Source organism: Anser anser (genome assembly GCF_964211835.1).
Source record: "Anser anser genome assembly, chromosome: 21".
Taxonomy (NCBI): Eukaryota; Metazoa; Chordata; class Aves; order Anseriformes; family Anatidae; genus Anser; species Anser anser.
The window spans coordinates 9,196,571-9,224,441 of NC_139742.1; the positions used below are offsets into that span (position 1 = coordinate 9,196,571).

The 27,871-nt window shown below is 56.0% G+C and overlaps 1 protein-coding gene and 1 long non-coding RNA gene across 7 annotated transcripts in view; one reads left to right on the top strand and one right to left on the bottom strand.

The window, feature by feature from the left end:
* RXRA (retinoid X receptor alpha) overlaps positions 1-20,863 on the top strand; it is a 107,724-nt gene extending 86,861 nt beyond the window's left edge. For 3 of the 6 annotated variants that reach the window (XM_083807438.1, XM_083807439.1, XM_083807437.1), the window contains exons 5-10: positions 455-624; positions 5,877-6,006; positions 9,934-10,066; positions 11,120-11,211; positions 12,765-12,870; positions 13,449-16,099. In XM_083807438.1, the coding sequence (XP_083663564.1) occupies positions 455-624; positions 5,877-6,006; positions 9,934-10,066; positions 11,120-11,211; positions 12,765-12,870; positions 13,449-13,665 (848 nt within the window). In that variant the 3' untranslated portion in view covers positions 13,666-16,099. Of the gene's footprint in view, positions 1-454; positions 625-5,876; positions 6,007-9,933; positions 10,067-11,119; positions 11,212-12,764; positions 12,888-12,972; positions 16,100-16,459 lie in introns of those variants that run through there. The other 3 variants (XM_083807440.1, XM_083807436.1, XM_083807441.1) reach the window with 2 other exon arrangements.
* On the bottom strand, positions 19,908-27,841 carry LOC310884908. Its single transcript, XR_014574459.1, has 2 exons — positions 24,246-27,841; positions 19,908-23,303 (listed from the first exon to the last, which is right to left on the bottom strand). It is a non-coding gene; the product is annotated as an uncharacterized lncRNA (long non-coding RNA).
* Between the last annotated feature and the right edge of the window lie 30 nt (positions 27,842-27,871).

Consider the following 27,871-nt stretch of genomic DNA (forward strand, 5'->3'; position numbering starts at 1 on the left):
CATGGGGCGCGTGAGAGCAGATCCCTGCTGCCGGCGGCTGCTCCCACGGTGGCAGCGTCCTGCGGAGCCCCGCGGCGCTCCTTGGCATCGCTGCTGCCCCAGGGCGCTAGAGGCAAGGCGTGACCTCCGTGGAAACGCAGCACCGACAGGCTCAGGAGATGGACAAATTCTATTTTCTTTAGGGTTCCCTTATGCTATCAGTTCACCTCCTCATTTTCTTTCCCCACAGCAGTGCCCACCCTGGGACTTCCCAAGCCTGACCCGCACTGAGCACGGTGGTGGCGAGGTCGGGTTGGAGAACAAGGCAGCTAACGTGTGTGCGCTCCTGCAGGTCACAAGGACTGAGGATGCTCTGGGTTTTCAAGGCTCCCTGGAGCTTCAGGGTCCCAGCTCGACCACGACACCGTGGCCGGGAGCCCCGGGCTGACGCTGTCCTTTTTCTGTCCGTTTCCAGCTGTCCAGGAGGAGAGGCAGCGGGGGAAAGACCGCAACGAGAACGAGGTGGAGTCCACAAGTAGCGCCAACGAGGACATGCCCGTGGAAAAAATCTTGGAAGCTGAACTCGCCGTGGAGCCCAAGACAGAGACGTACATTGAAGCGAACATGGGCTTGACGCCGAGCTCGGTGAGACACCTCTGTCCCCTGGGCCCCATCCCGGCACACGGGGCAGGGCGAGCATGGGGGGGGCTCAGCACTGGCGTAGCACCAGCACAGCAGCGAGCCTGGGTCGGGGCAGGGTTAATTTTGGGGAGAAGAGCTGTGCAGGGCTCCGAAATGCAGATGAGCTCAGGTGAAAGGCCGAGGAAAGCAAAGCCCTGCCCTGTGCAGCCGGCAGTGCTGGTACTTTCCTGTCTCAGACACAGCGAAGGGTGCTCTGTCTTCAGCTGCAGAGAGGAACATGTGCTGTAAGGCGTAATTAAAAGGACTCAAAGGAAAGATTTTGCTTTAGTTAACAGCCAGCAGTGCTAAAAAGCAGGAAGACAGCCCCTGCTCTGATGAGCTCATAGTCCAGTCAAGCCTGTAAACAGACCTTTGTGGCTGAAGTGCAAAGAGATAAGGGCTGTAAAACGGGGTGTGACTTTCCAGATGCCGAATTATACAGCTGCTTGCCTGTAAGAAGAGAAAACCTGCAGAAGTTTGCTCTCAAGTTCCCTTCGCATTTGGGAGCTTGTATTATAACCGGGCCTGCTGGAAGCAGCGGGGCTCTAACGGGACCTTGTGCAGGGAGGAGAGAGCTGATGGAATAGGAAAGAGTGGGAGGCTGTGAGGTGGGAAACTGTCTTGCTGTGCTTTCTTAGATTCCTTTATCAGCAGGTTATAGCCTTGCTTTGAAAAGGCCTCCCTGCAAAGCAGCTACCTCCGAACGTGAGAGCCAGCCTATCTGGAATTTGGCTCCTAGGGCAGACCATGGACGAAGCCCTCGTAAAGATCCTTATTGCAGAGAAAGTACATTTAGGCTAATTCCCCCCACCCCTACCATACCAAGGGACTGGAAGCCTGAAAGAAAAGAGAAGGGAGGGGGAGAGAAAGAAAATAAATTGTCATGCACCACTGTGTAAGTGCTTTGGGGCTGGGGTCCGCTGCACGTGCTTGATTTCCCATTTGCCCACGGCGATGCCTTCTGGCAGGCACGGGGGAAGCAGCAAGGGGCACTGCTGCTGCAGGGTGTCAGCTGGGGCTGCAGACGGCTTAAATCACCCCAAAACCCCGCTGGAGCTAGTGCCAGGCTTGCTGCTGGGCAGGGGGCATGGGATGCAGCTGGGCTGGGTGAGCAGGCAGCTCGACCAGGAGAGCAGGAACATGTGGGGAAATACCCCTCTGCTTTTCCTATCGCTCCGTGCTGGGCATCTGTGGGGCTGAGACGATGAAATTTCTGGGAGACAGAAGGCCTCTGCAGTGTTTATTTTCTGCTACGATAGTACTTTGTCTCTTACTTCATGGGAGGCCGGAGGACTGAGCCAAAACACCGCATCTAGCAGGGCTTAGCAGATCTTGGAGCCAGGCTGCTCCGTGCAGGGATCTAAGTCTCGGCTGCTTCTGTGAGATGCTCTCTTTGGCCTTTACCTGCAAGGGGACTTCGTGGCTGGGTCGTTAAGTGAAGCTTTTTGCTGTGTAAGGCTTCTTGCTAAGGGCAGGGAGGACTCGTGTGAAGCTCTCCAGAGGCAGACTGAGGGCGAGGTGCTCACCTGCCTCTGCGGAGCTTTTTTGGGAGGAAAGCAGCTTTTTTGGAGGAAAGCAGCCCCGCCGTGGTTAGCGGAGGGCTGGGAAAGGCTCTGGTTGTAGGCAGCGTTGTGCTGACTTGAAAACAAACCCCAGAGAGCGAGGTGAAATAAATGGCTTCGTCTGGCACTGCGTCTCCTCAGCCTCTTGTAGCAAATTGAAAGCTGGTTCCTGCATAATTCAACACGCATTACTGTGAACAAGGATGTGTGTTGCATCTAAATAGAAGCAGGAGGCTTGTTGAAATGCCCTGTTATTGTCGAGCGGCTTCTGTCGATGAGGTGACATTTGTAGCAGGTTTAGCAGATGTATGAGATCAGCAGCTCGCAGGGACGAGGCCACCGGATGAGGCGAGGCAAGACGGAGGAGCTGCCCTCCTCCCAGCCCTCCCCAGAGGGCCGACGTGGTGGAAAGGCAGGCAAATTCAGTCCCTAATAGACACGGGGTAAAATACAAGCTGTTTCCCATTAGCCTGGTGCGGTGGGTCCTTTTATTTGTGCCCCTGCACCTTTGTACGTCTGCTCTGAGCGCTGCCAGCGAGCTGGGGAGCAAGGACCAAGCAAGGGCAAGCTTGCGAGGACGTTTCCACCGTGCTGTGCCTGGCTGGGATGGAGGTGGCAGCACACAGACAGAGCTAACACCTTCCTCTCCCAGCCGGTCTCATCTCCGTGACTGTCACCTTCCTGCCATCGTCCCCCCTTGGCTTTGCGGGCTGGCGCTGGCGCTGGTTTTGGCCACCTAGCAGAGCGTGGCACCCGCCGTGGGGCTTTGGCACGGTTATTGGAGCCGATAAAAGGGGCGGGCAGGGGTGGGCCTGTGGTTCTAGGGCAGTGCCAAGCCTCGGCATTTCGATAAGCATCACTGAAACACTCCTAATTGCACCCACGAGCCCCCAGTAACAGCTCTTCAGCCGCCGCAAATAGCTGCTAATTGGGAGAGCTGGCAGGCTGCTGACCGTGGCAAAAGGGATAAAGCCCCTGGGAGATTCCCACAAGCTTTCGGTGACTGTTGCTGCAGGATTCGTCCATGTTGTGTCCCCAAAATCCTTGTGTCACCCCCTGACCCACGGGAGCAGGGCAGTCCCTGGGCAGCAAGACGGGGCGCGAGGGCGGCTTCGCCTCTGCCCCTGCACTCCAGGAGCTGAGGGTCTGGGCTCCTGCAACGAAATCACCACCCTGGATGGGCTCCTGGCCACTGAAAAGCAGAGCCTGTAACTGAGAGATGTTATTCCCATTAGCTCTTAATTGGCCTTTAGCAGCTGGTTTCAAGTCACAGTTTTCTGGAAGATGTCTCCAAGCTCCAGTTTTCCAGAAGGATCAGGTGCCCGCGTGTCCTTTCCTTCTGTCACACTCCGGCACCGTGCCCTTGCTATTTACTGCAGGAGGGGATTTGCTTGCTGTGCACGGGGATGGTTTCTAGCACCACGCCGTAGATCCCGTCCTGGATTCAAGCGGGGCCCTTCAGCCCGTGGGGATGACACTTTTAGCTGCCTCTCAAGCTACAGCAATTAAAATTCTGCCAGGAAGCCCCGCGGTGGTTCCAGGAACTGCGATCTGAGGTGTAATTAAAGGCCGGGCCCCTCGCTGAGGCTTTGGGTGGTGCCGAGAACCAAGCACAGCTCGTGCTGCTTGCGGAGCACCGGGGCTACAGCCGGGGCTGTGGGACCAGAGCTTGGCTTGCTGCGTCAAGGCGAGTGCTAGAGGCGACCTGCCCAGAAGCAATCCTTTGGGAAAAACATCCAACTTTCCTAAAATACCCCTCTGCAGCCACCTGTCGCCCCACGGGTCAGGTTCGGCAGGAGCACGCGGTCTCCCCAAAGTCGTGTCCTGCTCCGGGGCATGCAGGGCTCCATCCTTCTCCTGCCCCACGGGATCCAGGATCTCCAGCCAGCCGCTGACCGAACCTGGGGGCTCCTTGCAGCCCCTCTCCCAGGCCAGCTCTGGTCCCCAGTGCTAACGGTATGGTTACGCTGGGCTGAGCCGCAGTCAGTGCAGGGTGCCCCCTCCCAGCTCTCCTGCAAACACCTCTGGGTGCTGCCATTCCCCGTGCTTCCAGTGAAAAGCTCCTGCAGAGCTCCTCCTCGCACCCAGCTTAGGCTTTTCCTGTTGTCCAGAGGAAATCCTGCCCTCCTTCCCTTCCTCTCCTGGGGAAGAGCCCAGGCCTGGCTCACTTCTCCTTCCCCACGGATGAGCCCCAGCTCCCCCAGAGTAAGACCTGCCTGTGGCTGCACCCTTTGGGGAGCTGCTGGAGTGAGGAGGGGAAAATCCCCTTAACGATCTCCCTGCTCTGCAGCTGCACTGCTGAACGCCAGCCCATGCCATCCATCTCTGCAAGCAACAGGTGAAAATACTTCGAAGGCGGGTGCCCCCATGCTTGCCAGATGCTGGTTATTTTAAGCCTGGAGAAGGGGAGATGCTGGCTACTGAGGCATAGAGGTGGCGTTTGCTGCCAGGGGACGGTGCAGTGACCCAGGCAGGGGTCCCTGGGAATGGCTCTGTGGAGCAGAGGGAGGTATTGTGTGCCTTGGACTTTTTCCCTTTCTCAGAGCAGCATTTCTCGCCTCCCTTTGGTTTGCGAGTGCTCGGTCAGCTCTCTTGTAACACAGCCAGCAAGGGAAGCAAGAAGAAGAAGCGATTACCTCCAGGATGATTTATTCTCCAACCTCCTTCCTTTTTCCTTTTCAGTCCCGTGGGGACCAGCACATCGCTGGTGACATGTGCGTTGCGGTGGCATCCCCACCTCCTGCTCCCTCTGTGCCACCCGGTGAGCAGCAAGCACCTCTGCCCTGCTGGGAGGGGTGCTTGGGTACGGGGCCAGCAGGAGGGGAATGGCCTCATCCTGCTGAAGCTGGGCTGGTTGCAGGGGGAGCTGGTGCAGGGTCAGCTCCTGCCTCGGCTGTGCGCATTCCATGCTCCGTCCCCGCGCGATCCAGAGGTGCAGTAAACGCTCCTCCTCCGGGTTTGAAACTGCTCTTTTAAGGACATGGAAGAAAAATAATTGCACGATCAAAGCTGCTAGGTATCAGGAGGGATTACAGCGGGATGTGTGGAGGGGCTCATACATCCCTGTCCGGAGAGGTAAACCATATATACACACTTGGACTAGCGAGGTCTGTCTTCGCCAGGGTTAGACGGTCTCTTCCAGTTCCTAATCATGAGCCCACTTGAGCTGTTAGCAGTTCCTTTAAACAGGGATTTGGTGTGTTTAGGCTGACTGTCCTCCTTGAGAGCAGATGGTTTTTGTTACTGGATAATATTTCAAAGGGAAGGGTTTTTCTCTTTTTCTGTAATGCCCCCTCCGTTGCTGTTTGGTGGGGCTGGGAGGTGCTGGCAATGGGAACGTGCACGCTGCACGGCCACGGGGTCCCGTCCTGGCAGATGGTGCCCGCGTGGAGTGAGCTGGTCTCTTGGTTGGTGTGATGGATGCTGGATCTCAGCACACCTGGGTCCTGTTCTGAAGCTCACTAAAACCAGCGAAAGGCATGCGGAGGTGAAGCCAAGCCACCTCCTTTCCCTGTAACTCCAAACATCCACTTGTGGGGTCTCCCAGATTCAGGGCCTTTTCCCGCAGCAGGGAGGCAGCAAACCCCTTCGCTGCTCCTCCAGCCTCTCCTCTCCTCCCTTTTCCTGAGCCTTTCAATCTCCTTCTCTTTGCAGCCCAATGACCCGGTGACGAACATATGCCAGGCAGCCGACAAGCAGCTCTTCACCCTGGTGGAGTGGGCCAAGAGGATCCCCCACTTCTCCGAGCTGCCCCTGGACGACCAGGTCATCCTGCTCCGAGCAGGTGAGTGCAGCCCCGCGGGCGCCGCATCCCCACCGGTGACGGGTATCGCGCTGAGATTTAGGTCCCGGCAACTCGCAAGCCGTTAGCTGGTTCTGAGTAATAGCCTCTGATAATTCAATCGCTAAATAGGATTTAAAAAGCCCCAAGGGACGCGTTGCTGAACGTGATCCAAAATGTTGCACCAGCTGCCAATCGGCTGAAAAATGGCCCGGCTTCCTCGCGGATGAGCGAGGCGCTCGGAGATGTGCGCTGGGTTCCTCCCGAGCTGGGACTTGAAAAGGCAAGGGGGCTTGGGGCTCCACGAAATTTCATCGAACGACGACGTTTGATCATAATTAAAACCAGAAGGAGGAGAAAAATATATCACCCTCCCTCTCCCACCCACCAAGATGAAAATAAAAGTCTTTGGGTTTATTTTAAATTTCCTTATGCTGCAGGGGGTCTGCAGGAACGGAGGCGTTGGGAGGTTGCAAGCGGTTAGCTGGGAAAAGGGTCGTCTTTGCAAGCCCCAGCTGCTGGCAGGTTATGCACAAAGACTGGGGCGAGCAGGAAAGCAAGAGCAGACTTGAGGAGGATGCATTTTAGGTGTGAAGCTCTTTGTGTAGCTCCAGTCATCAGATAAGTGATTAAAAGGGCTTTGGCTCAATGCTCCCTGAAACAAAGGGGCAGGCAGGTTGTCAGTGGGACTTGGGAAGCCGCTTCCAGCAAATGGCAAACTCGGTGTGAAGGATAAAACAGGGAGAAGAAAAAAAGAGACCTTGGCATTTGTCTGCGGTACCCAGCACTCAGCTCGGCAGTGAGAAAAACCAACCTGGACTTGCAGAGGTCAGGAATTACGGAGAGAGCAGGGTGAGCGGGTGAGCTGTGCAGCTGAACCCGAGCAGGCCCGGGATGCTGAAATCCCTGGCAGTTTTAAAGTTCCTCTTGTTTCCCTGGAATGCACTTTTATAGGGAATTTTAGAGGGGAAGGCCCTGCAGGGTGTGTGCTCCTCTCGCTGCTCTCCTCTGACCTTGTGTTATCGGCCTCTGTAGCAGGGACGCTGCTGCTCCACCTGGGTGAATTTCTGGCTTCTCTCCTGTTTGGAACGTGCATGCCCCCACATAAATGCCTTTGAAATCGGGCAGCAAAATGCTTTAAGAGCCAGGTGCTCCTCATCTCGAAACGTAGGAACTAGCTCAGCCCAAGGGCTGCACAGGTTGCTTCAGGAGGAGGTAGAAGAAGGGCTCCGGAGTGGGACGATGATGGGATCGCTGTTTCCTTCTCACCACGCAAACACCAGCTGTCACTCTGTTTAATAACACCGACTGTTGCCCAAATGCATGAATCTTAGAATTTCTGCAATTTCTTGTTGTCTGTCAACCAGTATCACTGCGTATATACAGATACCCTGTCCCTCTTGCAACCCCTCTGCAGTCCTTGGCCGCAGTGATTTTGGGGCGATGAAGCCGCGCCGTTCACTGGTGTGGGTTTTCCACCCTTCTAGTTTTACCGAAATACGAGTTTATAGGCGTGTTTTGTCTCGTGATTACAGCGAGAGGCTAGGAAGGGAGCCTTCGGGGGGGTTTTGTTCTCCTGTTGGCCTCGCTCCAGGCTCGGGCAAGTCCCATGGCCTCGGCGGACGGCTGCCGCCAGCCTCCTGGGGGAGGTTTTTGGGGCTGGGGGGGTTCCTGGAGCTGGCTGGGGGCCCTCTCTGGCGAACACAAAAAACGTGGTTTTGAAGAGGGTCTCCAGGGCCTCTTGAGAGCGTGGATGAGCGGAGGGACGTGTCTCTGTAGCGGGCTTTGAAATGGAGGCTTTCTGCAGAGATGGCAGGGAAGGACTGGATGCAGACAAAAAGCTGCCTTTTCCTTTTGTGGGGCGGAAACAAAACCCCAAACAATAATTCAAGGTTTCCTTTTCTCTTGAAAAGACAGCTAAGGAAAGCTGAACCGGAGGCTTTCTGACCTGATGTTCTCTCCTCTCCGTTGGTGCTTATCGTGGGCGGCCCCGAGCTGCATCCTTGTGGGGCCGCTCGTGGGGTGTGAGCAGACCCCGTCGTGTCCTGGGCTTTATCAGGACCCCGCAGCTCAGCACCAGGAGCAGCCCCCGTGGGCTCCCTGCTCCAAGCGCCTGTGCCGGGGCCTCAGATAACCTCCCCCAAGTCTTTTAAGCTGTGGCTCCATCTATTATTGAGTGGTGAGAGCGGCCTGCGGAGAACAGCTGCCCATGAAATATTTAAGTATTAAAATTTAGCTAAGAGCGTCAGCCGGGCTCGCTCAGGCGTCCTCGGAGGCAAAACTAAGTGGAGCACGCGGCTTCGGGGGAGCAGCGCTGGGTTGGCCGGCAGCAGCTCTCCTCTGTAATCCTGAATCATTTAAGAACCTTCCCTCTTCCAGCTTTTTGGAGGAGAAGGAAACCCAACTTTTGAAACCTCTTTTCCCTCGGTTTTCCTTCTCTGCCTCGAGGCCAGCCCGGCAGGGGCTACGTCTCTGGTTCATTTTATAGGGCCCTGAGGGGGAACCTGGCGATGAGGTGGGCTCGCATGGAGGACACTGCACTGTCAGGTGCCTTTGGGTACCCTGGGGCACCCAGAGCATCCCCAGGGGTTGCAGCCACCTCGTTTGAGGAGCAGCCCCAAGCCACCACCTCTCCTCCGTCCTCCTTGGGTTTCGCAATGCTGCAATCCCTCTGCAAGTGCCAGGCCTCGCCCAGTAAATAGGCAAGTAAATGCTCCCTTGATTGGGGTGGAAACATCCTGTGGCCACTTAGGAAACAGTGAACTTTATTCCTTGTCAACATTTCTAATGGCACAGCCCATCTCTGCAGCAGTAAGTAAACACAGCACACGTGGACCTTGTATTTGTGCCAGTCAATGAGAAAAGGCATGTTTCTGTGGCAGGAGAGATGAAGGATATACTTGCGTTGCTTTTCCAGCCTGGGCAAAAAATAAATAAATCAAATAGCCTGAGATTTTGGACCCTGCCAAGCAACCCTGGGTCCTGGACGTGAGAGCAGTTTCAGGCTGGGTACGTCAGCCCCACGATGAGCGTGAGCCTCCCTGGGGCTGCAGAAAACCCATCCTGTCTTGCCAAAGATGCCTCTCCCGCCTGAAAGTCACCAAAACATCAACCCTTCAAACCTTACAGTGTTTCTTCTTGTTAGGGGTTTGTTTCAGGCGTTTTTGAGCTCGGCTGGAAACAGCTTAATGAATTTGAAAAAGGGATGAAAGGGGAGCTGGAGGGCGGGGAGGGAAGTCGCATCCTCCTTCCCTTCCCATCCGAGCCGCTTCAGACTGCTCCTGCGGGGTCCAGGCTCTGAGGACGCGTGTTTTCCTATCTCCTGAGGTGCTATATCCAGCAATAAGGCACAAGCTGACGTCCAAGCGGCTGTCGCTGGCCTGGTCATGGCTGTGGGACATCCTTGGCGCGGCGAGGGGAGCATCGTCCCCTCCAGTTGCAGATGGCAGAACCTCGCCTCTCAGCGAGGGTTTTCACGGCCCTGTTTTAGCAGAGGATGAACCTCCGTGCCCCGTTAGGGCTTGAAAATGAGCCCAATTAGCTGATAGGAAGCGTTAATAGCTCTTTAACTGCTCAGGGGCAGGGAGCGTGAGGTCAGACCGGGGGATCTCGGCACCCGCTCGGGGGTTCGCAGAGAGAGGAGCAGGCAGAGGGCTGTTTGCACCCCTGCCTGCAAGGTTTAGAGGGGAAACCGCTTCTCTTGGTAGCGTTGTATTTTTAGTGCATTTGTTCCTTAGCAAGTTTTTCCTTCCCTGACATCCACAAAAGGCTCGGCTCCCCCCTGCCATCCCACATCCAGCCTAGGGACCCCAGCAAAAGGCGGCTCTCGGGTGCCTTCCTCCTCTCTCAGCCGTTAGCGCCGGGGATCCCTGAACCCGCTGAGGACCCCGTGGCTCTAACCTGCGGCCTTGGTTGTTTTCTCCTCCCCAGGGTGGAATGAGCTCCTAATCGCCTCCTTCTCCCACCGCTCCATAGCCGTGAAAGACGGGATCCTCTTAGCCACCGGGCTCCACGTGCACCGGAACAGCGCGCACAGTGCTGGCGTCGGGGCCATCTTTGACAGGTGGGAAGGTGGAGGGGGTGGATGGTAGGGGAAGGAATCTCAGCCCCTCACGTCTGGACGTCCCTGTCCCCATCCCCGTGCCAAGGCGGGTGGCCCACGTCCCCACGTGCAGGCGGAGGAGCGGCTCCCGGCCGCCCCGGCCGTCCCACGACGCCCGGTCCCCGCTCCTGGACCCGCGGAAACCACCAAGTAGTCACTTTGGGACTGCCCGGAGCAAAGCGGAGCTTCTTTGCAGATGCCTCCTCACGTTCACGAGGGGGCCGCTCCTTGATTTCTTCTCGTCTTTAATTGGACCAAGGCGTGATTTTGTTTCCGCAATGAAAAAACAGCGCCACAAACAGCCGGCAGGTCCCGCGTGTGTGTCCCAAGGGCTCGTTAACCTCGTGCTTTGGAAAAGCGTTTTAAAGGGAGGCTTCCAGAGTGTTTGACCCACAGCGTGGCTCCAGACACCGTGTAAATTGCGGCTCGTTTCTCTGCCTGAGACTCATCTCGAGATGCCTGGGCTGAAACCAAACCGCTTTTGCTTTTTCGCTTTGCAAGGAAATTGCTCTTCGGGCCCGGGTGACATCATTTGTTTCCTGTGAGGTCATAAGTGCAGGATCATGACTTCACTGCAGGAGCTAACAGGAAAAACTGGGCAATCAGTGGAAAATGTTTCAAGACCGGCACCTGCAGAAAGAGCAAAGGGAGTAATAAAAATTACCGGCAGAGGAAATTGCTTTTAGATACCTGCTTTTTTTATTATTATTTTTTATTTTTAGGCAGCTTTCTCAGGTGCCAAAGCTTCTCAGTGAATGCACGGAGCCAGTTTTTACGGTCCCTGTTGTATCTCACAGGAACTATCGATGTTCCTAATGAGCTATTTTTGATACAGGAGGAAAATGAGGGCATATCCTCAGCTGGTAGAAACGAGCCCCGTCCCATGACTTTATTAAACGTGCACCAGCGGACCTCGCTCTGGGTCTGACACCTGTTTTTTTTTTGTTTGGTTGTTTTTTTTTTTTTTCTATTTCTTTTTAATGCTGACGCCTGTGATTTTTGTGTCCTTTGCAGAGTACTGACAGAACTCGTGTCAAAAATGCGAGACATGCAGATGGACAAGACAGAGCTAGGCTGCCTGCGAGCCATTGTCCTCTTCAACCCCGGTACATGCACTTACCTCCTCTCCGTGCCCCTCGCCTCTCTTGGCTGATGCTGCGTCCTTCGGGCTCCTTTTGTTGCCTGTAAAGCTCGATTGCAAATAACTGTGGGCGCTCCTGAGATCAGGGCAAGAGGGATGAGAGGCGAGAAGGAAAGTCAAATTAAGTGCCACCTTACAGCCACCTCCTGTGCAGCGTGGCTGGGTCAGGATCCATGCCCAGCACTGCACCCGAATTCTCCAGGGCTCCTTCCCAAGCGCTGTCCTCCCCTCCCTCTGCTGAGCTGGAGGGGCTTTGATTTGATCCACGTACACGTTCTTCCTATTGACAGCATCCCAGCTGACTCTGTAAAAAAGAAAGTTCTGGCGCTTTAGGGAGCTGTTGCTAAATGGGAGCAAAAATGAATGTGGACATCCTTTAAGGCAAAAGCATGGATCGGGGCAAAGTCAGAACATGGGTGTTATTGTCCTCTGTTCTGATCTCAGTATCCAAGGGGGCTTATTAGCTGGCCTTCTGGAAAAGTCCTCCGCAGAGCCTGGAGAGGGTGAAAGGCACGAAACTTGCTCATAAAACACACAAGAACTTTTTTGTCTGCAACTTGCTTAGATTTACAGAGTGCAGTGGGCTTTCCCACTGCCCGCTTTGCCCTGTTGGCTCCAGCTGCCCAAGGGGCAGGGTTCATCCCTGCCCTTCCTGCAAGCCTTTGGTGCGCTGGGAGGTGGCTGCTGTCCTGTAGATGCCCCTACTGGGGTTTTCCCTGCGTTTTAGTGTGGGTCAGTGCAGAGCAGATGCAGAAGTGGCCGAGGACAGAGGCGCTCATCTGGCCCCCCCCCCACCTCCCTGCTCTCTGCAGGAGCGGGGTTTGTGCCCAGGCACTGCTCGGTCCCTGGCCTTTCCCACCGTCCCCACGCCAGGCATTCAGGCAGGGTTCAGTGCCGTGTCTTGTTTTTGTTTTTCTGTTTGACTTCCCCCCCCCCCCTCGTAATCACCAGGAATTTATTGTCTGTAATTTGGGATTAGCCCTATATGGTAAAAAAAAATAGGGGATCTGGAGAGGTTCCCATTGCGCGTGTGCCTGGGATATCAATGGCCTGAGTGTCCCTTTCCCCCTGCTAAAACCAGCTCCTCGCCACCTCGAGGGAGCTGCTGGAGTGGGGATTTTTCTTATAGCCCCGCTGCAGTGCTTTGTGTTAGAGGGACAAATCCCCCAAGCCCATGCCTCGATGGGGTCTTAAAGCCTTTGAGGTCTGTGACCACTGCAACGAGCCCAAATGGCTGGGATCGGGATACGAGGTGGGGTAAAAGGGGTCTGTGGTCACAGGGCAAACCTTTTGGGGCTTGAGTGCTTCGGGAAGGTGTTGGGGTCCTGCTCGTGTACTCGGGGTGTAGGTGCCACATCCATGGCTTGCCCTGCTCTGGTTTGCACTGGTGCTACTGGGAGGGGTGGAGGTGGCTGCGTACCCGGGGGGTGTACGGGGAGGGGGTGTACGGGCAGGGGGTGCCTCGCCTCCCTGCACACCTCGAGGCTCCTGGCTGACGCTCCTTCCCTTGCCTTTCAGACTCGAAAGGTCTCTCCAACCCGGCTGAAGTCGAGGCGTTACGGGAGAAGGTGTACGCGTCGCTAGAGGCGTACTGCAAGCACAAATACCCCGACCAGCCCGGGAGGTGAGTTGCTGCTGGCCGTGCCCCGTCCCACTGCCACAAAGCCCCTTGCTGGGGGCACTGCAGCCCTGGGGGGGGTCCCGGTGCCATCCCTCAGGGCTGCAGCCCGCAGCGTGCGGGTGCTGGGTCCCGTCTGCACCGGGCTCTCGCTCTGTTCCCGCATCTTCTGGGAGCGAGCAGCTCTCTGCAGAGGCAGCTGCTCATTTCTGCCCCCCCTCCAGCTGTGAAAATCCCCCCGGAGAAGTGGAGAGAGGTCCTTAGCCCTGTGCTTGCAGTCGCCGAGCACGGGCTGTGGCAGTTCCCGAGGAGCCCCAGCTCCTCCGGCCGCAGCGGTGGGCTGAGCGCATGGGGGAAGGGGTATCGTTTCCCTTTTGGAAACCACGGAGAGCAAACCACAGTGCAAACAAGACACACACGGAGTTAATTTTCAGTGGCAGATGAGCATCATTGCTGGGAAGTGAAAGCCTCAATTGATGCTCTTTTCTCCCCTCCCCGCCTCCCCCAATCCAGCTGGGAATGGGAGGGGGAATTAGGAATGCTTTCCTGGAGCTCTCCGGAGCTGAGTGGGCGCATTTTCCCAGTTACAGCCCGAAGCTGGCAACTGCCAGTTCAGTTACTGACAGTCATTTGAGAAACCAAGCGAAGCACTGGAAACTGCTGCCGGTTTGTATCGCTGCTGAGGCTCGAACGCTGGGAAAAAAACAGCCCCAGCAACCGGGATTTGCATCTCACCTGCATTCCTGGTCTTGCTGGTCTGGGTGGTTCAGAAAAACGAGGATGCGCTTAAGCAGCGAGTAAAGTGAACAGAACAGAGCCTCAGAAGTAATAGTGGGCCTCTTTTTTCTCCCTTTTGGGTATCAAAGTGCTGGCAGATGAAAAAAAGAGACAGGTTGTTCAGAGGTTTCTAGGATGTTCGTGGCTGGCTTGTGGAAGATAAAGGTCCTGTTGGGTGTTCTTGATTTTGGCAGTGAGGAGGGAAATGAGAGAGGAGCACGGTGCACAGGGCAGGGATGGTCGCCTCTGGTGCCCTGGGCAGTGTGCGTGGACCCCAGACGGACTCTGGAGCCGAGTCCTCTTCCTGTAAAACGTGATTGAATTGCACCTCCTCAGCAAGTCCCCGGCCCCCGGACTTGGCAGCTGCGGAGTTTTGGGAGAGCTCCGCGCCGCTTTGGGCTCCGAGCAGGCAGCCGGCCGTAAATGGCACAAGGAGAGCTGCGCTGGGGAATGCGGCCAGCAGCTCTCCCGGATTATTCCCCCGCTGGGAAGCGCTCTTAGCCTCGCACAGGCATCCAGCGTGTGCCGCAGCTCTCGCGCGCCGCTGCTCGCTGCCTCGCTCCTGGCTGGGGGGGCACCGGGCAGGGGGACGCCGTGGGGACAGCCCCAGGAGCGTGTGGCTGCTTTTCATTGACCAAAAAACCACCGTGAAGCTGCCGGGCACCCCTGAGGAAGGTCACTGAGGCACCACCCAAGATGTGTGCCCCAGGGGGCAGCCCCAGTGACGTGGGCTGTGTAAGGGAGCTTTGTGGATCCCGTAGCCTGCAGCAGGGGCTGAGCAGTTTGGTCTTGCTGGCTTTGAATGACCTCGGGGACCTCCTCGTGTGATCTGCACACCCCGCTTCGCCAAAACCTTTAAGGGTAATCCTTGAGGGCTGCCCGTGGGAGCTGCACTGAGCGTTGCTGGCCTTGCTGCCTCTCCTTTCCAGCGCAGGGCCGGGCTGAAATAAGCCCCAGCGGCTGGGGAGGGTTAACCGGGGGGCTGGGAGGCCAGGGTTGCACAACAGCTAAGGGAAAGGCTCTCAGGAGCTCTCTCCATCTTCCTGGTCTCATGGCACAATGCGATCACCATCTGGGGCTGGAAACAAGTTCTTCCTGTGGTTGAGCAAACGCACGGAGCAGCGTCGCAGGCGCTGCACATCCTCCCCTGCTCCCCGCCGCGGCCAGCGCCGAGCCTCCACGGGTGCCTGCGGCGCACGGCTTCGGCCTCAAACCCAACCCTCAAGGGCTGCCGGGCACCCTGCAGACACCCAAAGGGAACTTCTCGGCGGCAGCAGGACGGGGGGGAGGCATTCCTAGGAAAAACCGAGCCGTGCTGCCTCCACGCCACCCCCCTGCTCCTTCGCCAGGGGGGCACGGCGTGTACGTGACACGGAGCAGCCGCGGGGGAGCGGGGCCGATTTCTCCCCTGGCACGTTGTCGTCGTGCTGCGGGCTGGTTATCTCACGGTTAAACGTATCGGAGGGCCGCAGCCATCATCTGGTTTGGTTTAAAGTGAAACTTCCTGAATGGGATGGTAGGACTGATTTGTTTTTCCTGGCTCCGGTCCCGCTGTTCTCGCCAGCTCAGCAAAAAAAAAAAAAAAAAAAAAAAAAAGAGAAAAAGAGAAAGAGAAGTGTGCATGCATGTATAATATCGGTATGTTTGTGCATGTCTCTCTCTCTGTGTTGTCTGAAGTCCCCTTCTCCCTGGGCTGGCTCGGTTCTGGCCTTTGCTTGTGTTGAAGCCCTAATTGTGCAGCAGTAAAACCAAAAAAAAAAAAAAAAAAAAGGCGCCGCCAGCGATTAAAGGGCCTCTCTGCCTTTCTGCACGCTGGGACGTGTGCCCCCCAGCTGGCTGCGTGCCCACCGTGCGGTACGGGTGGGCAGGATGGGGGCACCCTTGGGTGTCCCCGCGGGGGCTGCAGGGCGGGCGCGGGGGCTCGGTGGGCGCCGGGAGCCGGCTCGTGCAGCGCGGTCGGCTCTCCCCAGCCCCCCTGGCTCTCCCCTCCTTGCTGTCAGCGCTCTTGCTCTTTGCGAGCGTGGTGGGTGCGACCTGAAAAGCGTCTCCGCCGGGCAGGCTGGGGAGAAAGGGCTTTTGTTCGGCTGGGGCTCGGCGGAGCCCCGCGCGCCGGGCGGGGAGAAAGGGAGCCGGGGGCTGGCACCCCGTGTCCGGTCTGGTTTGCAGCTCTGTCTCCGGCTTCTGCTTCCAGAGCTCCCATCCGTCTGCTTCCATCGCCTTAACTCACACAGCGCCTTCAGCCTGGGGCTCAGCTGATTTTTGGCCGTGCAAGAAGCCCCCCCCAGGGCTGCGTGGAGCTGCCTGGGAGGTACCAGTGCCCGCAGCGAAGGGGCACGGTGCAGCAGAAGCTGACCGCCTCTGCTGCCCTCTCTGCACCTCCTCCATCCCCTGGCTGCAAGCAGAGAGGTGCCGTAAGCTGCCTGCACCGCTCCTTGGGTCCTTGTAGGGACCCTTGTAGCGACCCCACAAGCACCTCGGGGTGCTGGCTGGGCGGTGAAGCCCGTGCGTGGCACAGACGCACGGAGCCGGCCGTGCGCCCAGCCCAGGGGTGGCCCTTCGTGCCGTGTTTTCCCTCTCTGTGTAGCTACCAGCAGATGTTTGTTGTGAATATCCACTGTGTGAATATCCACTCCTGATCTTCAGGGCTGGGGACGTAATTAATGATTTCCCGTAATGATTTCTCTGCACAGCTCTGGGTGTAGCCCCATGGCTTCGGTAGTAGAAGTTGTGTCCAGCTCTGAGCAGGAGCAACCACAGAAGCTCTGCACGTTGGCGCTGCCAGCTGGATGTCTAACCGTGCCGTGTCTCCTGCCCCCAGGTTCGCCAAGCTCCTGCTCCGGCTCCCTGCCCTCCGGTCCATCGGCCTGAAATGCCTGGAGCACCTCTTCTTCTTCAAGCTAATAGGTGACACGCCGATCGACACCTTCTTGATGGAAATGCTGGAAGCGCCCCATCAAATGACTTAGAGAACTGCTGCTGGGTCAGTCCCTCGCCCGGCCGGGGCCTCGCGGGGCTCCGTCCTCTGCTTTCTCCTCCTCCACCCCAGCCCCTTCCCTCCCTGCCCTCCCCGATGCTGGAGGCACCGTCCGAGCTTCTCCGCGCGCTCCCCGGGGCGACCCCCCCGAAGTCCTCGCCGCCTCGCCACGTTGACCCTTGTCCGTTTGCTGTCACTGCTGCGTCTAAAGACCTGATCCGCTGTTGCCCTGCGGTAGATGTAGAGAAGTGGGGGACGGAGAGCTTTGCCCCGGCGCCCCGTGCCGGGTGGCGCTGCCACGGGAGCTGGGGACGGTGCCGGCCCTTTGGGCAGCGGGGGTTTGGACGAGCCGAGGGAGTGGTTCGGCTCGCCGGATTGCAGCTGGCTATTTTCAGAGGATGGAGGTGTTTTTTTTTTTTTTTTTGAAAAAGAGAAGAGAAAAAAAAAAAAGAATTCTATTTTTGGTTTCTAACTGTTATTAGTAGTCTCGGTAGTTACTTCGCGGAGGGAGAGGCGGCCCTTACCGTGCCCCGTGAGTGAGTCACCCGTGGCTGCGCAGAGCCTTCTCCTTTCACTTAAAAGCAGAGGATTCGGGGTTGAGCTAAATCCCCCCTCCAAATACCCGGTGGCACGGGGACGTCCTCTCCCTCTCTGCCCACCCCAGGGCACCAGGCGCTGCTGCTCTCAGGCCGGAGCTGCCCACAGACACGAGCACAGGTCCGGAGCGCTTGCTTTAAGGCTGTTTGGGACCCGGCATCGCCCTTGCAGGGGTCCTGCTGAGAACCCCTGCCCTTCCCACTGCGCCCAGCATCCCGGCACGGCCCCGCTCGCCAGGCACCATCCCGCGGGACCCCTGCTCAATTTAAGGGCTGTCGTGCTGGAGCACCAGGGGCTGGTGCCTCGGCAGTGCTCCCCGTTTGGTGTTTTGCTCCTGCCCTGCTCCAGGTTGGTTTTGTGTTTCTGGCTGCTGGGGTGGGCTCGCCAAAGCGCCCACCGCCCTGACTGCGCCCGCGTGGGGGGTTCGGGCTCGTCCAAGGGCTTGTCGATTCAGCAGCCTTGGTGCAAAACACTGCAGGGCAACAATTAGTGGGAGCGTTTGGTAATTGTGGACGTTAATTAGTGGCGAAGCGGGAACGGGGCTCCCCCTCCCCAGATCTTCCCGTTTGGGCAGGGACGTGGGGCTGGGAGGTCCTGGCTGGAGGGGGATGCCCGGCAGGGACAGGAGGTCAGCCCGGAGCGCCGGTCCCCATCCCCTCGCCTTTCGCTTTAATCAGGTGTCCCCGGAGCCTGCCTGAGCGCATGGGTTAAAAAAACAGAGCCGATTGAGCCGGGAAGGCTCCTGGGGAGGGTTTTTCCCCCCCGCAGCAGGACAGGACGGTCCTGAGCACATCCCAGGGCGCTGAGAGCCAAGGACGAGGTGCCTGCGGTTGGCCTCAGGCCCAGGGCTCCAGGCCCAGGGCTTCCCCACCGCTTTCATGTCTGCTGTGCCCCGAAGCAGCAGAGCATTAGGTCCCAAAGAGAGGGCGGTCTCCGTTTCTCCCTGGGGGCTGTAGCTGCCCCCTCCAACAGCCGCTTTGTGCCTGATGGGGGGACGGAGCGGTGCCGGGCAGCCCCCGCCTCTGCTTTGGAGGGGACACAGTTGTCACCCGCCTGTCTCGTCCCGCCTGGCGGCTCCATCCCCTGCGGTTAATAAGGCCATCTCCTCGCTGAATAAATACTCAGGATTTCAGGTCATAACTTTCCCTTAGGCTGGCCCGAAGTGGCGAATCCACAGAGGCGGGGAGGAGAAGCGTTTTGGCTCTGCTTCTCCAGCAGCCTGCGTGCCGCCGAAAATATTATTAAACAGCTTCACCCTGGAAGAATTTGCCAAGAAAACTAGGCAAGAGAAACGAAATCTAGCAAGGGTGCCAGTAAACACGAGCAGGCTGCTCCTTGCCAGCGCCGCGCTCGCGCACGCCTGCGCGCGGTGGCCGGGGGCTGGCAGCAGGCGGGGGCGCGCACCCAGGGGGCTGGGCTGGAGCTCGACCTTGCACTGTAATAAACCCGAGCTGTTGTTTGTCTCCGTTGGGTAGAACCACTTTTTTTCTTTTTTTTTTTTTTTTTGCTCGGTGAGTTTTTGGAAGGGGATCCGCGAGCAGGTGCCCCCACCCCACCCCGCCCCATCCTGGGTAGCGTTTAACTCGGTATAATTAAAACGCCGTCGGCACCGGGGTGTCCTCAGCAAAAAGCGTGGTGCGAAGGGGAAGGCTCTGCCAGCAAGGGGCTCTCGGTCAGGGCGCACGTCTCCGTGCCTCAGTTTCCCTGCTGGGGCGTTGCGTTGGTGTGGTTTGTGACCCCCCCCCCTCCCCACGGAGGAGGGTTTTGGGGAAGGGCTGAGCACCGTCCCGGACCTCGTGCTTTCGGCAGGTGTCGAGGGAGCTCCCGCGTTGCTGTAAATCCGCATGGCTGCTGCTTTCGGTAGAGCTCCTCCGGTCCACACCAGCAGCTTTCGGGGTTCCCAGCAGGTCCTGAACACAAACACGGGTGCTCAGCCCCCCGAGCACGACCCCCCCCTGCCCACCCGCCAAGGGTCACCGGCGCAGCTGTCCCCAGCAGGAGGAAAAGCTTCTGTGCGTCCACTGACATCTGCCACAGCAGCCTTAAAGCAACGTGCTTTTGCATGAGTTTGAGTCTTTCATTTGTATTCTTTTTCACTTTTTTTGGCTTTTTATTTTTTTTTTTTCTTCCTCATCATAATAGCTATAAATATATTACATGCTTGTTTGAAGAGGTGATACATGGGTAAAAGAAAAAAAAAAAAAAAAAGGCACATTATTCACTAGAGAGGTAGGACTTTCATTTAACCAGATCGTAGTACCCTCGCAAAAATCTGGTTTGATTAGGGTGATCTGTTTTTTAATTTTTATTTTTTATTTTTTAATCTCCTTCTGTTGGTGGGACAATCTTTAATTTTCTAAAGATAGCACAACCATCAGCTTTTCAGCCACCCGGGCCGTTCCCCGCCGCCTTCCCGAGCCGAGCCGCGTGCCGCGGGGCTGAGCGCCGCCGCGGGTCCCACCTGAGCAATGGGCACGTTTCAGCTTCCCCCCCCCCCCCCCCACGACCGTGGCTCAAGAGCTGATGATGTCCCCATCAGTGACTAGCGTGCATGATCTGTTTTAAGTTGATACATATGTGCGTGTGTATACATGTATGTACTGTAGATATATACACTGTATAAATATCCTCACTCACATATACATATATTATAACCGTAGCAATTACAGACTTTTTTTTTGTTGTTTTAAGTCAGTTCTTTTTTCCTGTTTTTTTTTTTTTTTTCCCTCTCGTATGTTTTTTTTTTTTTGCTTCGTGTAAGCGAGTACATTGTATCTGAACCCCTTTCCGAATTGGCGTACGCCAAATCTGGATCCTTATGACTCGAGACAAAGGAAATGCATCTATTTTAAGATGCCTTTTTTGTTTTTGTTCTTTTTTTTTTTTCTTTTGAGCAGCAGGTGGTTTTGAGTAAAAAAAATAGCTTTAGCAATTCCCAATACTTAGTGATGGATGCCTTGGCTATGGGTTGCATAGCTAAAAAAAATAAAATACATTTAAAATTTAGAATGACAAAAAAAAAAAAAGAGAAAAGATAAGGAAAAAATATCTAAAGCATCAATAAAGTTAAAAATCTATTTTTGTACAAATGTAATTTTATCCCTTGCATATTCTTGGATATTTTTTTTTCTGGATTGTTTTGTTTCTTCTACAGAGATTGTTATAAACGCTGTCTCTATTTTTCTCTCTTTCTCTCTCTCTCTTTCTCTCTGTAAATGTTCATCCGCAGGGACAGGGATCTGGAGAAGAGGGAGAAACTTTTGACTGTGTTTTAAAGGCTTTATATGAAATCTCTTTTGAAATAATTTTTTTGAATGAACTTTTTATTTTTTTCCCCCACTTCCAAAATCTTTTTCGGGGGGGGGGGGGGGGGGGGGGAGGAAGGGCGGGCTGGTCTGGGGGTGTCTTTTGTCACGTATATCCGGCGTTCCCGCAGGTCTGTTTTACTGTGAAATCACTACCGTATATTATTATTCACTTAAAAAAAAAAGGAAAAAAGAAAAAAAAAAGAGTTGCTGCTGGAAACGCCAGTATTTTGATGAACAATTGTATTAGAATTGTGAAAAAAAAAAAAAGAAAAAGAAAAAGAAAAAAAGAAAAAGAAAAAAGAGAGAAAAAAATAAGAAAATATATGAGCATTTTAAAATATAACCCAGTCCAAGTCCTCTTTTGTTCTTTATGGGTATTTCCTGAGCTGGTCCTTAGGCTGTGGGGGCCTGTCCGCACCAAGGGGGGTCCCGGTCACCCAGGGGTCCCCGTCCCGGGTTCCCTCCTGCTCTTCCGCTCCTCTCACCTTGGGTCCTTCGAAGCCTGGCCCAGCAGGCAGGATTTCAGCCGAGGGCGGTGGGGTTTCTGCATTCGGTGCTTGACTTCGTCCTGCCTCTTTCCTCCCTGCTTTAGTGAGCAAGTAAAAACAGCCCCACGGACTTCACGATGCACCTCCAGCTCCACGACAGCCTCACGTACGTACGGACAACGTAGGTACAAAAATAAGTAACGATGGTTTGAGTGTGCTCCGTAACCCCCCAAAACCCATTTATCGGTCTGGGAGCCACTGAGGCTTCGTTTTCCTGGAGCCGCAGGATCACGGAAAGGTTTGGGGTTGGGGTGAGAGCAACGGCAGAACCACGGGGGAAAGCCCAAGGCCGAGCGAAGCAGATTGTTCTTGCCCCGAGGAATTTCTCTTGAAAGAATTTCTGATTCCTCTGACAATTCGAGCTGTACCCACTAGTGACAGTGGGACGGTGCCACTTACAGCAACTGTGTGATGAGTGCCATTGTGGGAGCCAGCCCCCCAGAGGGACGTGCCAGCTAGGCGCACGGGGGTGACCCTGGGCTTTCTGGTGGGTTGGTGACGATGGGGTGACGCAGGCCGTCTCACATACGAGGACCACCCTTGGCACACCACACACCGTGGGCTGAGCTGGGCCAGAGCCACCGTGGCTCTAACTGGGGACATGGGCGCGGGGGGAGCTCCGACCCTGGGACGCATCCCAGAAACCGGGACACAGGGCACAGCACGGAGCAGCGCGCTTCTGGGGTCATGGGCACCTCGCCACGGTGACAAGAGCACAGTGACAAGCTGCCCTCGGGCACGCACGTGGGGACAGCGTGCCGTTTTCCAGCCCCTTTGCCTCTCGGTGTCAAGTTGGTGCCTCTGGAGTGGGAGCATTGCCGTGCGGGGAGGTGCCGCCAGCCCCCAGCACCGTGCTCGCGATGGGGAGCAGCGAGCGGTGGCCTTGGCTTAACCTGGATCCGTTGCCAGGTACAAACAAGATTGAACTTGCTCTTGGGTTTACAGCGGAGATAAATCCTCCCCGACGGCTGCAGAGCCGGTGAAATAGAGACGGAAAATGGGTGTTTCAATTTGGTTAGTGACGATCCGTGCGCTCCTAACTTTGCCGCGATATTTTTTCATTTGGGAAGCCGGGGACGTGGCTGGCAGAGGGCAGGGGAGGGGGGGCAAAAAGGATGGTGGTGGCTCACAGGTGCCTGCTGCTCCCTGGTGTGGGGACATAGCCCGCTGCCACCCCAGCTCCGAGTGCCGCCCCTCTGCTCATTTTTGGAGACTCTGGGGACCGGGGAGCACCCACAGGCCCTGGCCACCCAGCAGCGGCTCGCCTGGCCGGCTGCACTCGCGCATGGGATGGCTCCTGTTCCAGAGGCTGGTTATTTGTCTTGTTAACCTCCAGGCAGCAGTTTGTGTTTGGAGAGCAAATATTTACCTCCCTTCCTGAGTTTTTTTTTTTTTTCTTTTCCCCTTCTCCCAGGGTGGAGCAAACTGGGCTCCGTGGCCAACGCTCGCCCTCGCACCACGGGTTGGCTGGGTCCCCACCACCCGTGGGCTCAACACCCACGGCTTTGCTTTGAACATCGGGCTTACTTCTATATTTAAAGCAGCTAATAACAAAAGGCAAGGCCAAGCCAAGCTGCCCACCGTTCTTTTTCTTTCCTTGCCATGTTTGCTGCCACCCCCTCGGGAAGCTGGGCGCTTTCCCAGGCTCCAGCTCCTGCTCTGGGGGAAAAGGGAGCAGGAGGAGGAGGAGGGTGGCACCATGAACTCGTTGCTGTTTCTCCAGCTCCAGCTGGGATCAAAGTGCCTGATTCCTTGATAAGAGAAGGTGGTTGTAAGGGAATGAAATGGCTCACACATGCAATGGCTTGGGGCTTTTGCAGCGTGGCAGGGCTGGCTGCGTGCAGGATTGGCCCTCACCTCGCGAGGAGCATGGAGGAAGATACAAAGAGGTCCAGAGTGCTCTTTTATCAGAAACCTCCTAATGCCAGATTTCCCTAAACCCTGAGCTCTTAGAGGTGTAGGATCGGGAGGGGGCTTCAGCTTCCCCTGCAAAACACCATCCTGGTGCTCTGGGTGCATAAGGCGGTCCAGCATGGACGATGCTGTGCCGGGGGGTGCGGAGACACTCTTGGAGCCGCATCCTGCTTGGTGGCACCAGGCTGGCCACTTAATTTCTGCGCGTCCCCAGTGCTGACAGAGATGGAGTGAGGTGTCGGCAGACTGTTTTGAAATCCTTAAGAGAACGGCTGTGATCCCCGTCCTCTCCATGCCTCGGCTTTGCAGCGAGGAGGGGCTCTACAAATAAATACAGACAGATGAGCTCTTTCACTGGTAATTTGTCACTTCATAATTGCCAAAGAAAAGCAGGTTAGTTTTCTGCTCCTGACCTCTCTCAAGCAGCCTTTTCACCCCAGCTGGCCCCGAGGCCGGGGTCGGGGTCCCAGGGGGCAGCTTTCCCCCCACGCTGTTGCCGCAAAGGGCACCTTGGCCTTCTGCAGCAGTAACATTTCCACGGGTCCCCCTGCGCTCCCCAGCCCAGTGCTCCCCACTGCGGGCCTGGCACGTGGGAACCGGGCTCTGGGCATTTCCCTGGTGGGACTTCGGGGTGTGCCGAGCCGTGCCATGCCATTCTGAGCTGTGCTGTGCCGTGCCATGCCATGCCATGCCGAACCGAGCTGTGCCATGCCATGCCAAGCAGTGCCACGCCAAACCACGCCGTGCCGTGTCATGCTGAGCTGTGCCATGCCAAACCAAGCAGCCCAAGAACAAAGGGCTGCTGCCCCCGCCCGACAGCAGCTCCCCGGCCCCTGCAGCCCCCCGGGCAGCCTCGGGTTTGCTCTCCCCACGAGGCTCTCCCCCCGACCCCGGAGCCCGGCAGCTCCCCTCGGGAACCCCTGCAGCCACCTCATCCTGCCTCTGACAGCCCCTGCTGCAGCAAGGTGTGCAGAGCAACAGGCCACGGCACAAAACTCTGCGTCTTGAGGATTTAGACCTCATTCTTCCATCAGAATACAAACGCCTTTTTTTTTTTCTTTTTTTTTTTTCCTTGCAGTATGACAAAGGGTTAATAACAGGCTCGGAGGGGAGCATTGCCTAAAATGAGCGTCTTTCATTTCCAAAGCGCTCGAGATCCCAAGGCACAGGCGAGAAATACTAGCCACAAAAATTTCGCATCTCTCTCCCTTACAACACTGGCAGTGAAACCTTGTTTGGCTTTATATGCAAGATTTTCCATACCGTGCTCCAACGCAACTCCATTCCGCTAAGCCCACATCTTGTTTTTCTACTGACAAAGTGAGGTATGATTCTTGGCTCGGCGATTTTCTGCTGTGGAAGACTAAATGAAAAGATGCTTTTAAAGCTCATTCACTCAACACTCAACCCAAAACCCAGGGGGGGAGGGTCAAATGGAAATTCATTAAAGTTATCAGACGGGCTTTCTGCTTTTGTGGTGGGTACGAGGCTGAAGAAAATTAAATGAAGACACAAGTGTTTGTTAGGATACCGTGAAAGGTAGAACAGCCCGATGAGTAAAACAGCCAAGTCATTTAATTTATTTTCTTACAAAAAGCTCGTGTTTGAGTCATTGTGATTCCTGAGGACACAGCCCTTGGTGTTCATTTTGTCTGGATCTTTTAATTTATGGCATAAAAGCATCCTGCCCTGCAATAAGGGCAGCCGCATGCTTCTCCCAGGCAGGGGCTACCTTGCAGGAGCTTACAGCTGAGCCGGGGAGGCAGGACGGAGACGGAGGAGGGAGGATGAGTGGCCTCGCTCAAGGCTGGCCAGCAGGGAAGGAGCGGGAAGGCTGCTCCCAGCCAGCCCCAGCCTCTCTTCTCAGCCTCCTGCTCTGCCTTTGCGAATTTGGCACACCAGCACCCGTTCCTGGGGCTCCCTGCCCCTTCCTCACCGCTCCCGTGGCTGCTTTCTGCTTGCCCGGGTTGGGGTGAGAAAGGAGCAGGCGGAAGGTCCCCAAGGATGCTGCGCCTCCGGGAGGGACCGAGGGCTTCGTGGAGCTGCAGGGCAGGTGGCCTCCAACACCCCTGGGGTTACACCGCACGCCGTGGTCAGAGGAAAGCAGCTCCCCCGAGCAGGACCGAGCTGGGGGGGCTGCCCCGGTGTGTCCCCGGCCACCAGCAGCTGCCTCCCTTCCCGGCTCGCCGCCCGAGCAGACACACCAGGACGTGGGTTCCTGGGCGATGCGAAGACATTACCTAATCCTTTGAAACCGGATCCTCCCGTCAGGCTCCAGTTGGAGGAGAAAAGCTTGCTCTGGCCTGTCTGTTCCTGCTCCAAAAAAATGTTTCCCTCCTCATGGCAAGGAGCGCGCTGTGAACGATTTCCTGCTATCGGGAGGGTGGAGGTGGGTCCCCGGAGACCCCCCTCCGATTAACCCCTGCCTGGGAAGCCCTGGGCCTCATGTGCTGGTAAATCTTCCCATTTCCATCATGGGGACCACTGCCTTGAACAAGGAACGAGCCTCGTGAAACACCCCCTAATTTAAACCCATTTGCACCATCCTGCCAGCTGTGGATTCACTAGTGTCTAATATGGGATGCTCTCACACAAGGGAAAATTGGGTGCTTGGTCCCTGCAGGGACTGTGAGAGGCAAGGGGAGCAAAGAGAGTGTCCGGGGGGTTTGGGTGGGATTTGGGAAGGTCCCCTGGGTGCCTCAGTCCCCTGGATGTCTCAGTTGGGTGCCTGCAGCCCGTCTGAGCATCCTTGCGGGGTGATGCTCTCTCCAAGCATCTCAGCCTGCTGACAAGCAGGAGGAAGGCTGGCAGGAGAGACAATTTGTGGCTAGCTATTTGCTGTTGTCACTCCGACCATTTTACCTTAAGAGGCAATAAAGATGAAAGCCAATAATAAGCAGCCAGCCATCATTTGGGGGGGGGGGAAAGGCTATAATTTACTTTGCCAGGGCTGCAGGGAGTCCATCTGAGGCTGGCGTTATTGACAGGAAGTCTATATGGTTTGTTTCTTACAGTACTTACGTGCGCTCAGAGCAGTTGAGGGTGACATTTTTAAAATCTAAAAATATACAGCCAGTAGCTAACTTCCAGCAGCATGGAAGGGAGGAGAAGGATTTATGCCCAGAACGTCTTGAACTTTACAAAAAAATACGTCTGCAGAAAAGGCTTTAAGGGGCTTGCGGGAGGGGAGCAGTCCCCTGGCTGGCTGTGGGCCTTGGTGGGGCTGTTGGGTTTTGGCCACTGGTGCTGTGCTGGGGGGACCTGGTCCTGGGCTGGATTCTCATTTCTTTTATGGGCACGTAAATCGGGAAGGGTGCTGCTGAAGTCACGGCAGTTACAGGCAGATCAAACAAGAGCAAGCGAAGGAACCGGGTGCTTTTGTGCAGCCCTGGGTTGTGGCCACTAAACCACGCTGTGCCTCTAGGGAGAGCCCCGGCGGGGCTTTCTGTGGCTGTTTAGGAGGGACATCCCCCAGGCTCTGCCCCTGGCACAGCACACAGCTCCTCGCACTGCCCCCGCTGCGCCGCGCTGCCCGGACCTTGCTGCCAGCCCAGGGGAGCAGACGCGTCCTGCTCAACCCCATCCAGAGGACAGGGCGGCCTTACAGTCACCCTGCCATCCCGGTAAGCTCAGTAAAAATGAGATTTTTTTTTTTTTTAACCTCAAAGGAAGATGATTTTGATTCTCATTTTCTCCTGCTCAAAATAAGCAGTAACTCTGCTGATGGCAACACTTCCCCCAGGAGTACGAGGGCTTGATCCTACCAATCTGGGGAACTCAACGATTAAGACCTGTCGTAGCCTTTTTCACAAGAATCATCAAATCCTTCCTTCTCTCCAAGACATTTTCTTGTGGGGAGGGAGGAGGTGGTTTCAGGAAGCACAACGAGTGACTAATCTCCCTCCTGCCTCTGCCAAGGGAGAGCAACCAGCCGCACGAACATCCCCGCTGCCTGCGAGAGCTCCGCGATGTCAGCGGGGTTATGATTTATGGCAATCAATCCACCACCCTTATTTATAGCAGCGGCTCTATGTGAGATTTCACACACGAAGATTGGCTTGTTCCACGGCCTCACTCCTGCCAAAAATCGTCTCCGGGCCTCCCGACCCTCCGGGGGGCTTCGCCACGCCACTTGCGTGCCCACGCGGGGAGGTGCTCGGCCATCCCCACCCCATTTCTCCCCCTTTGGAGACTGTGTGCACGTCCCCACATTTGCTGCCTTTTCTCTTCCTCTTGCCTTCTGTCTTCAGAGAGCCTTTTTAGAGAGCCAGAGGCTTTCGGGCCGGTGGAAGGAGGCTGAGGGCTGCCGAGATGGGAGCGGAGACCGGCGCCTCTGTCCTGCGGCGGTGGGCAGAGGCAGACGTCTGTGTGCGAGAGCGAGCGGCTGATCTGCATGTTTCTTTATTAAAAAACGCGATCTCTATCTCCGCAAAATGTCCATCATGACTATTCAAAACCGCTTCTGCTGCTTGCCAGCGGTTGTTATTCAGGTTCTCTTCCATCCTGCTGCTATTTCGCTTGTTTGTCCTCGTGCTCCCGGATGTCTGGGTGGCTGCAGGGCCACGGGGGCTGTAGCTGTTTTCCAGCACATCCAGGAAACTCGGCGAGGCAACGGGGGCTTCTGCTCTGCCTTGTAGGAAAAGGCTGGAAACCCATGACTCTGGAGGTTCAGAAACCATACAGCAAATAAAAGGAATGAGAATAGAGGAATAATCCTGTAACCCCCCTGATTCTGTGACAGCAGTGGACCAGGGATCTTGGAGTCACCTGGGATCATAATTAGGTTTTCTCTCTGATTAGCTGGGAACAGGAAACCCTTTTTTTTTTCTTTCTTTCTTTTTTTTTTTTTTCTTTCTTTTTTTTTTTTTTCCCTGTGGCAATACGTGGTC